The 16,501-nt window shown below is 36.9% G+C and overlaps 1 protein-coding gene across 3 annotated transcripts in view; it reads left to right on the top strand.

Annotated features, from left to right (window-relative positions):
• LOC112056272 (potassium voltage-gated channel protein Shaw) overlaps positions 1-16,501 on the top strand; it is a 103,222-nt gene that overhangs the window by 71,469 nt on the left and 15,252 nt on the right. The window contains exons 1-6 of one of the 3 annotated variants that reach the window (XM_052887285.1): positions 5,189-5,476; positions 6,722-6,839; positions 13,347-13,541; positions 13,925-14,605; positions 15,245-15,380; positions 15,871-15,996. In XM_052887285.1, the coding sequence (XP_052743245.1) occupies positions 6,825-6,839; positions 13,347-13,541; positions 13,925-14,605; positions 15,245-15,380; positions 15,871-15,996 (1,153 nt within the window). In that variant the 5' untranslated portion in view covers positions 5,189-5,476; positions 6,722-6,824. Of the gene's footprint in view, positions 1-5,188; positions 5,477-6,721; positions 6,840-13,346; positions 13,542-13,924; positions 14,606-15,244; positions 15,381-15,870; positions 15,997-16,501 lie in introns of those variants that run through there. The other 2 variants (XM_052887286.1, XM_052887284.1) reach the window with 2 other exon arrangements.

Raw genomic sequence — 16,501 nt, 5'->3', positions numbered from 1 at the left:
ACGCAGAGAATTGAGAAAATTCTCTGGTATGCAGGTTTCCTCACGATATTTTTCCTTCACCGTTTGAGACACGTGACATTTAATTTCTTAAAATGCACACAACTGAAAAGTTGGAGGTGCATGCCCCGGACCGGATTCGAACCCACGCCCTTCGGAATCGGAGGCAGAGGTGACCACTGGGCTATCAGTATCACGGCTCGCTATGGTAAGCTAGGATAACTAATAAAAATAAATAAAGCAATTTTTCCGTATTCCTGACGTAACTGTCGTCCGGACTATGTATTTGTGTAACACTATCAAGATTTATTATTGTAGTGTCTCCGGCGGTGGGCGATAAATCTGTCACGGCTTAAATCGATGGTTAAAATTTTAAACGTTGCATAAATCACGGGGTTCGGGTGTCGTTATCATTGGAATTAATGGCTTACTTTTAGAATATATAAATTGATCAAAAAACAGCCAATGAATAATCTCCTCTTCATTCCAGAATATTGTATTGATAAATTAAACAACATTTTTTTTTCTAAAATCATATAGAAGATATAATATGTACGAGTATTTAGAGCAGTGATAGCCCAGACTTCTGCCTCCGATTCCGCAGTGTTTGGGTTAGAATCCGGTCCGAGGCATGCGCCTCCAACTTTTCAGTTGTGTGCATTTTAAGAAATTAAATATCACGTGTCTCAACGGTGAAGAAAAAGCATTATGATGAACCTGCGATCCAGAGAATTTTCTTAATTCTCTGCGTCTGTGAAGTCTGCCAATCTGCATTGGGCCAGTGTGGTGGACTATTTGCCTAACCCCTCTCATTCTGAGATGAGACTCGAGCTCAACAGTATAACATTAAATAGAGTAGATATTACGTAGAGTCACTCTATCGTGTGAACATATACTTAGGAATGCATTTGTTGTATTTGAACGCTTATTTAACGTCCGTTAAAAAAGCTCCCGTGCGAATGAGGGTGTAAGAAATACTAACTTTTCTTTCTTCCAAGAAATCCTTAGTTATATTTTGCAGCCTGGATTTGTATTACACCCCCGTGTCTCGGAGAGGCCATCCCTCTTGAAAGTGAAAAAATACCTGATTACTACTTCAAAAAAAAAATATTTTTTGATTTTGATCGTTATACAATCAAGAAATTATCACCTTAACCCACATTAGAGCAGCGTGGTTTGTCTAAGATGTACTTAAGTATACCTATCATATTAGCGAAGGCTCACGACTATGTCCGCCCTTAGACCTCCTTAATCCGTTCTAAGCCGACGTCTATCAACTAGAAACTACCTCCCTGCCAAATTTTCATCTTTGTACGTCAAGCGATTTTCATTAGGTAGTAAATCTTGTGATGAGTGACCTTTCACTCTTATTTAGATAGATAAAGACTGAGGCCTTGCTTGTTCTATAGTGGCTTGGCTGCTTATGATGATTTTATAATCATTTATTTATTTTGCTATCATCCGAAAAGCCGACGAACCCATGCGACAACGTCACCCAGGTCCGACAAAATACTCTCTACGTATGTTTCACCCCGAAACCGGAGCATCCTCAGGAGGTGTTGACTCTACAACGTGCAATTGCAAAAATAACGCCTGCTTGAAATCCAATGATTATTTTAAAATTTACTAACTAGAAAGTGTTTCATAGAAACTAAAAACCAGCAAAGTCGGGTTGGTATGGTAAGTGATGCGTATTTTTCAATAGAATGTTTGCGCTTGACTACAGCACGGTTTTCGAGGGCGGGGAAATTAACGGGTTAACGATGTAGATAAAGGCTTTAAAGGACACATTGTGCGCCATTAACCTCGCCGGGAACAAATCGGCTCGATCAATGAATGTCAAACTTTGTACTTTTGGATCGTGGCGATTAGAGGGTTGATTGGGGCATTGGAAAATTTTGTTTTTGCAAATTTCTGTACTATAATAAAACTGATAGAGGTCTTTGTTTTATATTTTGGATTTGTGTTAGCAAAAGAGGTGCACTTAGTAGATACCCTGTTGTATCTACTAAGTGCACCTCTTTTGTTAACACCCGTCTGGTATTGAGATGAATATCTTAGCATTCCATGGATTCACCGTGCGGGTGCCGTGTCTAACGCGTGATAAAGATAAAAACTCCGAGCAGAGTCTTGAACTTGTGACTACAGAATGTAGGGTTAAGGAATTCCTTGACGATCGATCAACACTCCCCGTTCTCTGCTCGTGTTGATCTCCCTGCCTAGCCAAATTTGGTAAGATCCTATTAGAGCAGCTTTGGATACTCGTTCTAATATAGAACTAGCTGCACTTCTAGAGAGGCCAAGGTTTTTAAGCAAGTTATAGAGAGATTTTGCTGGTAATCCTCTTGCACCTACTTCTACGGCGTACAGACTAACTACATGGTCATTTTTAGTTAGTTCATTTGTTAGGTCATAATATAGTTATTTGGTACGTTTTCTAAAAATGAATCTAGCTAGATCGATTTTATGTCCCAAAAACCCCTTGTATACCTACTAAATTTCGGCGTAAATTAAGGGTGGCGTGTTATCTCCTTTACTCTTTTCCATATTCATTAATTCTATCACTCAATGTTTCACTTCTCTCTACCATATGTATGCAGATGATGTGCAAATATATCGCTCGTCAACTCTTGAGAACCTTGGCTCTGCTGTGTCTGCTATTAATAAAGATCTAAATGCAATTTCAGTATGGAGCAAACAGTATGGGCTTAAGGTTAACCCTATTAAATCAAAAACAATTATTATTGGCAGTCCTAGTCTAATCTCAAGAGTTGTTTGGGGCGACGTACCACCTATTATTTACAACGGTGTCATGATACCGTATTGTGATTCGGTTAAAAACCTTGGAGTTGTTATGGACAAGGAATTATCGTGGTGCATGCATATCAAGGAGTTGAGTAGGAGGACGTTTGCGACGTTGAGTTCGTTACGACGCCTACGTTCTCTTCTTCCAATTCCTACCAAAGTTATGTTAGCAAATTCTCTCCTACTCTCTGTTCTCGATTATGCGGACGCAAGCTATCCCAGTTTGACTGAGGACTATCTTAATAAACTTGAGCGACTTCAAAATGTTGCAATTCGGTTTATATTTAGCCTTCGCAAATATGACCATATATCTGAATTTCGTCAGAAACTCAAGTGGCTTCCTATTCGCCGTCGCCGGGATCTGCATGTACTTTCTCTTCTGTACTGTGTGCTCTTCAATCCAAAATATCCTCCTTATCTTAAGGAGAATTTCACATTTCTGGGAGTGCAAACAGAGCTAAGAACATGTCGTGCTCTTACTCTGTGTATGCCTTTCCATAGGAGTAAATTTTATAAGTGTTCATTTGTTGTTCGTGCTGTTAAGCTATGGAATGCACTCCCAGTCGACATTCGGAAATCCAAATCCCTTGGTATGTTTAAAAAATCCGTTAAGACATATTATCTTAGTCACTTGTTACATATTTTATTTTATTAGAATATTTATCATACGACATAATGATATATTTATATATTAGTTTATTTTATGATATTTATAATTATTATATAATTTGTGTATTATGGTTTATGTATTAGTGTGTAGTTATTTGTATGTATGTATATGTACAATATTATTACGTACACACCACCTACAGTTGTCCTAATAAGTTCCTAAGCCTAAGGTTGCCTGGAAGAGAACGCTACTAAGCGATAAGGCCGCCTTTTGTATTCTACTTTTTCTTGTGTTTCTGTTTTGCTTGTTTTCTTTTATTTTTGTGGTGTACAAATAAAATGTATTAAATAAATAAAAATAAATAAATTTCAAGTAAATCGTTTGAGCAAGTTGCGAGATTCAGATCTTTATACAGCCAACAACAAATCGTCATTAGCAACCCATTTTCAAGTCTCGAGCAGAATGAGAGGGGATAGGTCAAAAGTGCACCACGCTGATCCAATGCGGATTGGCAGACTTCACACACGTAGATAATTAAGGTTTCCTCACGGTGTTTTTCCTTCACCATTTGAGACACGAGATATTTAATAATTTAATTGTATATAAATAAAAATAAAATAAAATAAATTAATGTATGATGAATTTCGAGCTTTCAAAAATACCTATATAATATTGTTTATTTAATAAAGCGCCAGTAATAAAATACAATTTTCCTCAGGCAATAATTAAAAACAATATTTAAATTGCACAACGCCGAATCCTCCAATAAAATTCCAACGTAAATACAATTTAATATATCACTTAATTGATATGAATTAATTGACGTCAGTGTTGTAAAATAATGGCGGAAAAACGTATCCTTGTCGCCATGTTTATTGAAGACGAGCCTGCCATAGCCAGATATGCCTCATTCTACGAAGTGTGTTAGACTATGCTCTTACGATAGATACTTAAACCAGTTACCTTCCAAAGCCATGCTGCCGTACCATGACAAAACACTGTATGTAAAATATTTACTTTTGAGAAATCACAATTCGTTGTTTATAGTCCCTTAGGCAGACGAACTAAAGTCACTGATATAGCTCAGCGAGTCGCGAAGCTGAAGTGGCAGCCGATGGACGTTGGGGTCCCAAGGTGCAGGAATGGCGACCCCGCACCGGAAAGCGCAGTTGGTCGACCCCCCACTAGGTGGACCAAAGATATCAAGCGGGTTGCAGGGAGCCGCTGGATGCTGGCGGCTCGAGACCGTTTTGTTTGAAAGTCCATGCAGGAGGCCTATGTCCAGCAGTGGATATCCATCGGCTGACAATGATGATGATGATGATGAGTCCCCTAGGAGGGGAGCTAGGAATACTGTATACTATTAATGCATTTTTTCAGACTTTTAACTCATGATCGAGGACCTTATTTATGAGTGTAACCACAAAACACTGTATCTTCACAACAGCATGGCTTTTCAAACTCTATATTTGGGTAGTTGACTCATATGAATTTAATATAAAAAATATTAATTTCGTATAGTGACTACATGGATTATGGGTCCGAAATATATTGATATGAATTAATGAAAGCTAACTTAATTTAACAATCATGTATTTTTTTTTAATTTTTCAACGTGAAACCTCTGTCGTCCATTATGAGACGCCACAATGTTATCTACTTGATGTACTAAACGTTAAACTAATTATTAACTAATATCTTTGTCCTCCGCTCCGCTCCGTTTGGTAAAGGTATTAGTTAACGTACCGTCATGAAACAGTTATCACGTCTTAAAACAATATGATATTTTTTTCCAATCTAGTAGAACGATAATGATAGCGATAATTTAGGACAATTAAAAAAAAGTTAGCCTTGTTATCGCCGCGTTACACCGACTTGCGGTACGGACGGCTTCAGTGTGCTCGTGGCGTTCGAGCCGTCCACATCTCTTGTTGTGTAATTCTTTATGGGTTACTTGGGATAGGCGGGGAGAGTGACTTGAGTGGAAAAGGGGAGTGTTTGTTAACAGTCAAAGGTACCTTTAACCCTACAGACATCGTTTACAAGTACGTGACTTCACTCAAGGTCATTCTCTGCCATTCGAGGGTCTTATTTTGATTACAGTTTGATTTGTTAATTAAGTTGTCCTGACAAGTGTTGTGAATCATAAACTTTGCTCGACATTAGTTTTCTTACATTTGTAATTACTTTTTAATCCTATAATAGCCTAATGCTTACCGTACTTACGGTATCCTATGGTAGTACCAAGGGTTAGCCAACTTTCACCAGATATATAAAATGAAGTACATCTATCGCAGGCTTCCATTATTGAAATGGCGGCAAATTAACACGATTAATGAACGACACAAACTTTGCACTTTTCCGCCCATAGTTAATTCAAACGTTGGCTCGGAGACCCTATAAGTTTGAAACTTTGTAACTCAAACAAAACTTATGCGGTGGAAACTGTTCTAAAACTTTGCAAGTTTAAAGTTTAACGCGTTATACCGTGTCTCGATCGACTTTGCAATCAGAAGCTTTATCTGTTTATCTTTTTCTTAGAATAGCTAGTTTTCTTTTATTGTCGTTTAAAGGTAGCATTCCAATTTTGGTGACCGTGATGCGCGACCGCGACCTGCGAATATGAATTTATATTGAGCACTAAACATAAGTGGTCGCGCGACGCGGTGCGGGCTTTGTTTAGTGCTCCATATAAATTCACTAGCTGATGCCGCGCGGTTTTACCCGCGTGGTTCCCGTTCCCGAAGGAAAACGGAGATAATATATAGCCTATAGCCTTCCTCGATAAATGGGCTATCTAACACTGAAACAATTTTTCAAATCGGACCAGCAGTTCCTGAGATTAGCGCATTCAATCAAACAAACAAACTTCAGCTTTATATATTAGTATAGATACTAAGCAGTGGGTCGCACGGTCGCAGGTCGCGGTCGCCAAGAACGGAAGGCTACCTTTTTTTCGTAGGTACAGTGCTCGCCACAGATCTTTGTGTTTGTGAAGTTAGCTGTGGAATAAGTTTGCGCATTCGTACAGACGCGAACACTTCCCGTCCGCGCCGTTTATACCGTTTTGATTCATTGCGCAGTCATTTGTTGCTAACTTCACAAACACACACAATATCTCATGGTCACTTGGTGCGAAGGTGCGACTCACACTTGGTCGGTTATATCTTAGTTTATTATAATTTTTTTTCGACGACATCATACGTCCCCAAAGTCACAGGGAGTCGCTGGATGCACGGCTCAGAATAGTCACGAAGTTTCTACAAATGATGATGATGATGGATGATAATGATTTCTTCTATGTTCTAGAACCGGCAAGCTCCACTACCCCACGGATGTATGCGGGCCGCTGTTCGAGGAAGAGCTGGAGTTCTGGGGACTGGACGCCAACCAGGTGGAGCCGTGCTGCTGGATGACGTACACACAGGTGACTGCCACACTCTATCGCATCCCTTCCCATCCCGTCCCATCCCGTCCCGTCCCGTCCACGTCCCAACCATTACTTACTTACCGTATGGAACGCGACCTTTAGTCGTAACCTAAGTTCGAATGACAATATCTAACGCACATTTTTAAATCTTCTATGTAGGTGTTCCCATAGCCAATAAAAATATTTACCTTCAGAAAATCTTCATAAATACAACTTAGTTTAGCAATACACAATTCCAATATAATATCAACTCTATTATTGGTAGGTAACTGTTATTTTAACTAACATAATCCCACGAGTAATATGACAAGAACAACATTCTATGTAGCCCCGCACCAGCTGTAGTACTAATATAAAAGTTACGTATTACGGAACGTTATTGTATCGTTAAAAGGCATCAATAAGCCGTGACGTTCCTTTTTACGAGCGAGCGTTTTTCGATAACGAAACGGTGCGAGTGAAGTTTGTGGACGCGTAATGTCAACTTTGGGCCGTAAATGAGAAATCTATAACTTTCATGTTGATCGAAAAGTGGGAAGTGCACTTTGTGGTCCAAGCTTTTATTATGATTATATAAAATCATAGCATGAAATGTGCGTGTTTTTGTTTGTGTTTTTCTTATGAGTAGGCAGAGGCAGGACCATTCTGAGCGAGCTACGAGTAAGCTCGAAGTAAATTAACGTGATTTTTTTTCGTCTAGTTTATGATAATTAAGTGGATACAATAATTGTTATTAGAAACCTGGATAATCTGTATACAGTGATTTACTTTACTTAAGTGTTTTAAAATAGTGAAATAGTCGTGATTTTATTCAGTAAATTTAACAGGGCTTGAAAATGGTTTTTTTTTTGTAAAAACCACGTATCCGTGACGTCACGTACCCGTAAGTTACACGTAACGCACGTGTAACGTATTTCATTCAAACAGTAGGAGTAGATAGACTGGTACATACAGTCATATCTTTTTAGATTTCTATATGATCGAGCGTTAACCCATTACCTTTGCCACCATGATTATGCTCAGCATAATTCATCAAAGTGATTGTCATCTACTTCGACACCTTAAAACACTTACGGACGGTTTCTGAAACGCTGGTTAGTGAATAAATTATAAAATCGTTGATCGTTTTCTGAAGAGGGTTTCCTTAAGTAGGTTATGGAATTTTCATTAATAAAGACCCTAATACATCAATCACTTGTCTCAATTTCAATACACAGTTCTACCTACATCTACCTATATAACGTGGATATAAAGAATGTTTCAGAGTTTTCCTATCAAACTTAAGGTTTACGATATTAAAAATATTTGGAAACCTCAACATATTATAGATTTTAGGGGTACGTTTATTTTTTATTTATTTAATACTCTTTGTTTGTACACCACAATAAATCAAAGAAAACAAGCAAAACAGAAACAAAAAGGAAAAGTAGAATACAAAAGGCGGCCTTATCGCCGTTATAGTAGCGATCTCTTCCAGGCAACCTTAGGCTTAGGAACTTATTAAGACAACTGTAGGTGGTTTGTACGTAATAATAATGTACATTATACATACATACAAATAACTACACACTAATACCTAAACCATAATTCACAAATTATATAATAATTATAAAAATCATAAAATAAACTAATATATAATATATCATTATGTCGTATGATAAATATTCTAATAAAATAAAATATGTCACTAGTGTAATAAAATATGTAACATAATATGTCTTAACGGAATATGTTAGTATGCATAGAATTATATTTTGCGCCTAAGCCTAGACGAGTAAACAGTGATTGAAGAAACTGTATCTTATTATTACATTAGAGAGCTACAATTATAACATCAAGTAAAATTACAGTCAATGTCTAATTGATTGTTTATAAAATTATGATCAACCGCTTAGAAACCGGTCCTTCCTGGCTTTGTATTTTAATAATTTTGTAGGGAAATAAGGCACCCAATATTGTGCTACACTAAATCCTTGAAAGGCTGTGGAATATTTCTTAGAGATCCTTCACCAGAAGTTCTCTTCAAATTGAATTGTTCGAAATGAGCCTCAGTTCACTAAGCCCGTCTCGAGTTAAGCCTGGAGGATAGAAAATGAAAATTGCTCGGGTTTTGTAGTTTTAAATAAAGCACAAAAGAGCGAAACGTTTTGCTACTAGTAGAAATATAACATGATAGCCGACGCCCCGCGGTTTCACCCGCGTAGTTCCCGTTCCCGTGTAAAACGAGGATATAATATGATATAGCCTATGACACTCACAAATAACGTGTCTTTCTTGTGTTAAAGGTAATTTAAAAATCGGTTCTGATCCAGAGATTACCACAAAGTTCTTAATAAGTAATAGTTAGATATTTTAGCAGACTCAGAAGAGATTACTAAAATAAGAAAACTAATTTGGAACAAAGGTTATGATTCACAACATTTGTCAGGACACCTTAATTAACAAATCAAACTGTAACCAAAATAAGACTCTAGAATGGCAGAGAATGACCTTGAGTGAAGTCACGCACTTGTGAACGTTGTGTGTAGGGTTAAAGGCGCCTTGTTAACAAACACTCCCCTTTTTTATTCAAGTCACTCTTCCCGCTTTTCCCAAGTAACCCATAAAGAAGTACACAACAAGAGATGTGGACGGCTCGAACGCCACGAGCACACTGAAGCCGTCCCTACCGCAAGTCGTTGCAATGCGGCGATAACAGATAGTTTCTATGTATGTATTTGTGTTAATTACTCCTTCACGAAACTACTGCCACATTTAACTGCAAATTAGAAAAGAGTTATTATAACCTGGATTAACACAAAAGCTTTTATTCCGGAAAATTCCTGGGTCCTGCGAGATTGGTGGCAAAAGAATTTCTCGATACTTATCTTTTTTCTATTTGCTGATTTATCCCTAGATATTATAAAACCGTGGAAAAAGTACATGATGTTTTCATTTCATGAATTATTCAGTTTCAAACTGTTAATTCCTGTGGGTATTTAATTTCCTGAATTTTGCAAATATTTTTCATGTGAATAGACTTCATTGGATTGAAAAACTTCGCTGGAGATTTTTTCATGTTTGCGAATTTATTTATTCAAATGTAAAAAACTTTGAAATTTGATTTTCCGCTTCGTTTGCTGAAAAGAAAAAATGTAGCGACAAACTCTTTACAGTGTATTTAAGCTAACAGTATGTTTAATAATAATATTATAAATAAGAAAGTCTGTCTGTCTGTGGTTTACAATGAAAAGGCATAAATTAGACCTTGCAGCAGAACATCGGCTTTAATTTGGAAATATAAATAGAAGGAAGTGAAACAGGGATTTACAGTTTGTACGAAAGTCGAAAGAGAGAATGAAAATTAATATTTATGCATTTCGTATATTGCATATTGTATTGTATGTTCTTGGTGGTGTAAAATAAGGTATATTTTCATTTCATAATCAATGTAGTAGTACTTCCATGAATGAGTTCTAGTTACTAAAACTCCTTGTAGTAAGGCCATTATACACTACGCCGCGCACTACTGTGGCAAGCAGTGAAACGAATCTTATGCACGCCATTGACGATCAATTATTCTCACGTTTCTGCAGCACCCACGACTATAATTGGTTGTGTGTTACTGCGTGCACAACGGCTCGACTTATGAAACGTCTTTGCTGCCGTTTGCGCTGCAGAAACGTGAGAATAATTGACCATCAATGGCTGACTTTACTCCTCGCATTGACTTGTATGTAATCCGCTTATGGATACCGCCTGACCGCACGGATGAGCGCCATGAGTGCCGTGTTGAAGGGATTAGGTAACCGACGCAAGATCTGCTTCACTGCCAGTCCACACAGCGCGTTGCGTCAGAGTTGCGTCGACGCAGCACTGACGCTCTGTCGTTTTACATACTGATAATCATAGTGTTCACACGCTGCGTCGACGCAACGCTGACATGACTGAGCTGCAACCGCCAAGACCGGTTGGCCGGTTTTTGAAACATGAAAGTTTAGAAATGAGATTGATCCTTTTTTATATGAATTTTCATTAATTTTTTGAATAAATGAACGGGCAATATAGTCACACATCACTGCCGTTGAAAAATCAATAATAATATGGTGGTAATTTGAAACCAGCTACCTCCCAAATCCGTCACTATCCAAACTTAATAGTTACCTACAAAACTAACCTATGGTAGGAACCATAATCTGACAAACTTTCAGCTTACCAATCACAAAGGTCTGGTCATCCATTCCATCGAAACAGCGTGGTAGGTCTACGTTCTATATTCCCACTCATTAAAGAAGACTGATCCTGTAGAAGGCCGATAAAACAAGCTGATAAAAATGAACCAACAATAAATCGAATATTCTGCTTCTGATTTATATGATACTGATTTTTTTCGCCAAAAATAAAATTCAACAAGCCTACTAACAATAAAACATTCCCGGGTTCATTCCAAATTGGTAAAGTTACGGCGTTTTAAATTATGTCGAAGAATTATTCCCATTGGTAGGGGCCGTGAAATTAAATGTCACAGAATTAATGAGGTGGAACATGACGTATGAATAGCAGGTCGACTGGGAACATGAAAGTTATTATAATAAAATAATAATACTAGTAAGTTTAAAGCTTCTGAGAGCTATGAGAACCTAGGTGATTTGTGGAAAACTAAATTCCACGCGGACGAAGTCGCGAGCGTTCGCTAACTGCCCATAACTGTATCCTGAAAAGTGACGCAGAGCTGAAAGTCTCGGACTTGCCGCAATGCAATGACTTGAGGCAATGTTTGTCAGGAAATAAAGAAAACATCGGCGGGGCGTGCAGCAGCCACAATACCAGTTAAGAATGTTTAATTCACGATACTTGTTAAGGGTTACATTATTTAACCTTCTGTTTCGCTCTAATCCTTAATTTAAACAAACAGTTAAGTGAAACCAACGCTAACGATTGATTGCTTAGTAACTTTGAAAGTCCTAATTTGGTTACAGCTGATTGAATAGATGAGGCTACTCGTTTAGCAAGTTTCTGAATTAGCCCCACTTGGTAAACACCGTATCACAATTGCTTGTTATATTCTCATATGATAGATCAGTTCACCAACTGTAGAAACTATTAAGTTCCAGACACATTACATAAATATGTGTCTAAACAAAAGTATAATATTAGTAATATTATAAACGCGAAAGTTTGTATGGATGTTTTTTTTTTATGTTTTTACTCTTACGCCGCTACTACTGAAGCGATTTGGCTGAAATTTGGAATAGATATAAGTTTTACTTTGGATTAACACATAGGCTACTTTTCACTTTTTTAGTGTTGACATGAAGTAAAGTCTTGTTGAGAGACATGCAAGATAGATAGAGTTGGTATAGGTACATAGACATCGACAGAGGTATGGGTAGAATAAACTTGAACCTTTTCCAAGTAAGCCTGCTTCCATTTTAAACTGCGTCGTCACTAAACATCAGGTTTGGTCACAGTCAAGGGTTAACTTGTCATTGAATAAAATAAAAAGGGTCATTATTGATGAAACGTTTTAAAAGGCTGATCTTAACGAATCGTACGAAATAATATTTTTTTTATTTTCTGTCGTGATCTATAAAGAATGTAATTATAAGCTTTGCTAATTAAAATTTCAAAAGGATCAGGTAAGTAATTAAAAATGGTGTCAGGATTTTAAAAGTTATCACGCATATTCGTAGCTGCCGGATCTTTTTAAAAATTAAAAAACCTGAAAGCTTTTAAAACTGTAAAACTTTGATTGAAATTCAGATTTATGCATACAGCTTCCTTGTTAACGTCAAAGTTCCCAGCTAAGTACCGTCTTCGACTAGATTATTATTAACCTCAGGTGTGTTTCTTAACCATATTCGGCTCACTATTTAGCACTGTCTCCTCTCAGTATGAGAAGGGTTAGGCATTAGTCCACCAGACTTCACCACACGTAGAGAATTAAGAAAATTCTTAGGTATGCAGGTTTCCTCACGATGTTTTCTTTCACCGTTTGCGACACGTGATATTAAATTTCTTAAAATGCACACAAATGAAAAGTTGGAGGTGCATGCCCTATACCGAATTCGGACCTACGCCCTCCGAATCGAATGGTCTCTTTAATCGAAGATCATTTCTACATTATCAGCCTATTTTAACGGTCCTTGTAGATATGATAGGAAGACGGTATATGGAGCTGACACCCACAACGCTGCTACAATACTGTTGTTGAGCTGGTGTGATTACAGTCCAATAACTTGTATTCTTTATTTTCGATGTACCTGAAATTCGGTCAGAGTTTTACTTCAACTTTTCTCATCAATAAACTTTATAAGGTAGTGGGGTTTGTAATCTCTGAATCTGCTGAACCGATTTTAAAAATTCTTTTACTAGTAGAAAGCAAAGTTATTCGTGAGTAGATGTATTCTATCTCTTTATTCCTACAGGAACGAGAACTACGTGGATGAAACTACGGTTCATCTAATACCTATATTAAATTTGGTTTTGGTTATGTGATAAGTTACATGTAAGTATTTGTTCTAGCATCGAGATACACAAGAAACCCTGGCCGTCCTGGACCGCTTGGACCTGGACACGGAGAAGCCATCTGATGAGGAGGTGGCGCGCAAATTTGGCTTCGAAGAGGATTACTACAACGGCACGGTGTCGTGGTGGCAACAACTCAAGCCTCAGATGTGGTCACTGTTCGACGAGCCGTATAGTTCTAATGCTGCCAAGGTGAGAACATTTATTTTGGTTTTCTTTGGAAAAAAATATGATTGTAGTGGTGACGCCAACCAGACCCTATAAAAAACAAAAGACAATCAATCAATGGCATGTTAGATATCATTACAAAGAACATTCTTACTATGTTATTAAAATTAATCATGCTCTTTTTGTGTCTCTACATTGTGAGCGAAAGCGTGTTTACGTAATTGGTTTTTTACGACGATTTCAACAAGTTACTGAACTTCTCAAGTAACGATAACGTCAATTTAAATAATATTATATCTTACAAATATATCTGCTCATTTATCAATCATTTCCTTTGGTAGAATTTCATGTAATTAAGCATTAGTTAAAGTATGATAATAAAATTACCAACTGTTTTCTCCTTTCAGATTATCGGTGTGATATCAGTGTTTTTCATTTGTGTATCAATCATATCGTTCTGCCTGAAAACGCATCCGGATATGAGAGTGCCAGTGATAAGAAACTATACAGTGACCACCGCGAACCAAACGCAGAGTTGGGCGTTGGACAAAGTGCAAACAAACGCCCACGTAGCGTTCTTCTACATCGAATGTGTGTGCAACGCGTGGTTCACTCTCGAAATCCTCGTTAGGTTCATCTCCTCCCCCAACAAGTGCGAATTCATCAAATCCTCCGTCAACATCATCGATTACATCGCAACAATGAGTTTCTACATCGACTTGATCCTCCAGAAGTATGCGTCTCACGTCGAGAACGCTGACATTTTAGAATTCTTCTCCATCATCAGAATAATGAGACTGTTTAAATTGACAAGGCACTCGTCCGGCCTTAAGATCCTCATTCAGACTTTTAGGGCGTCCGCCAAGGAGTTGACGCTTTTAGTGTTTTTCTTAGTGCTCGGTATTGTGATATTCGCGAGCCTGGTGTACTATGCGGAGAGGATACAGACAAATCCGCACAACGACTTCAACAGCATACCACTGGGGTTATGGTGGGCGCTGGTCACCATGACGACGGTGGGGTATGGTGACATGGCGCCCAAGACTTACGTTGGTATGTTCGTCGGAGCACTTTGCGCGTTGGCTGGTGTAAGTAAATCAATATTTTGATCTTTTTATGTTAGAGCCAACAAATCATTTTATGTTAGAACTACCTTTGATGGCATAACCTTCCTAATTTTAATATAGAACCTTAGATAAGCAACTATCTTTAGTTATTTAAAGTTATAGTTTAGATCATCGTAACCAATCGGCAGGCAACAAATATCTGGCTATCGCTAACTTTAGATTATAAAGTAATACATGTATATTTTTGGAAAATGGTTTGATCTTGATTGTAATATATTATATAATAGTAGTACCAAAGATTGTCCAACTAATATTTACTGAGAATTTCTTTGAAGAAAGAAAACCAATAGAAATTTAAATAATTTCAATAGGAATAGTTAATTTATTTAGCTCTTCTGCGTGAAAAATTTGAACGTAACGTTTTTTTTATTGGAACGTAACAGAAAATCTATGAACGTCACAGTCTAAAATAAGAGCATCTTCACTTGCAAAACATTCGAAGAATCTGTTAAATTGTCGCTCGGATTCGTCAATTCACGAAGAAAATTAAAATTTAACCAATTATTCCCTTTTCATAAGTTATGCGAAAATTCTTGAAGTTATACAACGTAACGCTGCCATATCTAATGAATTTGAATAACACAATAATGAACATCTCAGGTGCTGACGATAGCGCTGCCCGTGCCCGTCATAGTGTCAAACTTCGCCATGTACTACTCGCACACGCAGGCGAGAGCTAAGCTGCCCAAGAAGAGGCGAAGAGTCATCAACGTGGAGCCGACCAGGCCACCGATGCGTAAGATAATCAATATTTAATTATTATTATTTTTTCAGTTTATAGGTAGGTATCTACTATACAAAACAGGATTGTTGTAACTCTTTTAATTATTGGGTTGGGTATGCTCAAGTGGTTGAGGTACTAGTCACTCTAAAATAGTGAAACATCGTAATGATGTGTGTAATTAGAAACATAAATAAGTAAAATTAACCCTTGCAAATAATTAAAATTAAGACTTAAGATCATCACGCTATCGAATTCAGTAAGTTTTGTTTATTGGTCAATATTGAGTATCTATAATACTTGAAATAACTATTACCTGTTCCAGCATTGAGGAAAATATTGGATTTGACAGTGATTTCATAAAAAAATCACAAGGAATTCATTTTCTGTGACTAGCTTGTTATGGAAAAAATTTCAGTTCACTAGGATTTTTAATGATGACATTCTAAATAACTTAATAGATAATGTAAAATGAGTTTATTAATAGATAATTTTGATTATTTAGGTGCTCCAGGAGTGCCCGGTGGTCCAGCAGGACCCATTGCACCAGGTATGGGTCCACAAGCTGTAAATCGAAGAATGAATGCCATTAAGACAAACCATCCAAAAGACATGATAGGACCTAACATGGGTAAGCTTTGAAGGAAGCTTGTAAACGAAATAAAATAATATCTTATTAACCTATGATAAAATGTTACTAAAATTATAATTTATTATTTATAAATTTGTATTATAAATATAATACTAAAAATATTATGTAAACTAACACATTTATGGAAACTGGTAGGGGTTATTGGCAACTTATTTGGCACAACATAATTGGCAAGGAAATATTCTATTACAGATTTTACTCAAACAAAATCACCTTTCAAAATTAACAACGAAATTAATTAAAGACTTGAAAGTCTCATGGAATTTTCAGTAAATCAAAACAAATACATTTATTGTGATAATTTTATTGATAAGCTACAATGCTATATTTTTGTGATATTAGTATGTATGATTTACTGAAGATTTTAATAAATACAGCTGTATTATAACTTACTAGATAACACGCTAATAAAATTAATTTAAAATCAAGGGATATTACTAGTAAAATACATAACCATACAATAAGTAGAAACATATTTTATCGG

This window comes from Bicyclus anynana, chromosome 19 (assembly GCF_947172395.1).
Source record: "Bicyclus anynana chromosome 19, ilBicAnyn1.1, whole genome shotgun sequence".
NCBI classification, from domain to species: Eukaryota; Metazoa; Arthropoda; class Insecta; order Lepidoptera; family Nymphalidae; genus Bicyclus; species Bicyclus anynana.
This window is presented reverse-complemented; position numbering and strand designations above follow the sequence as displayed.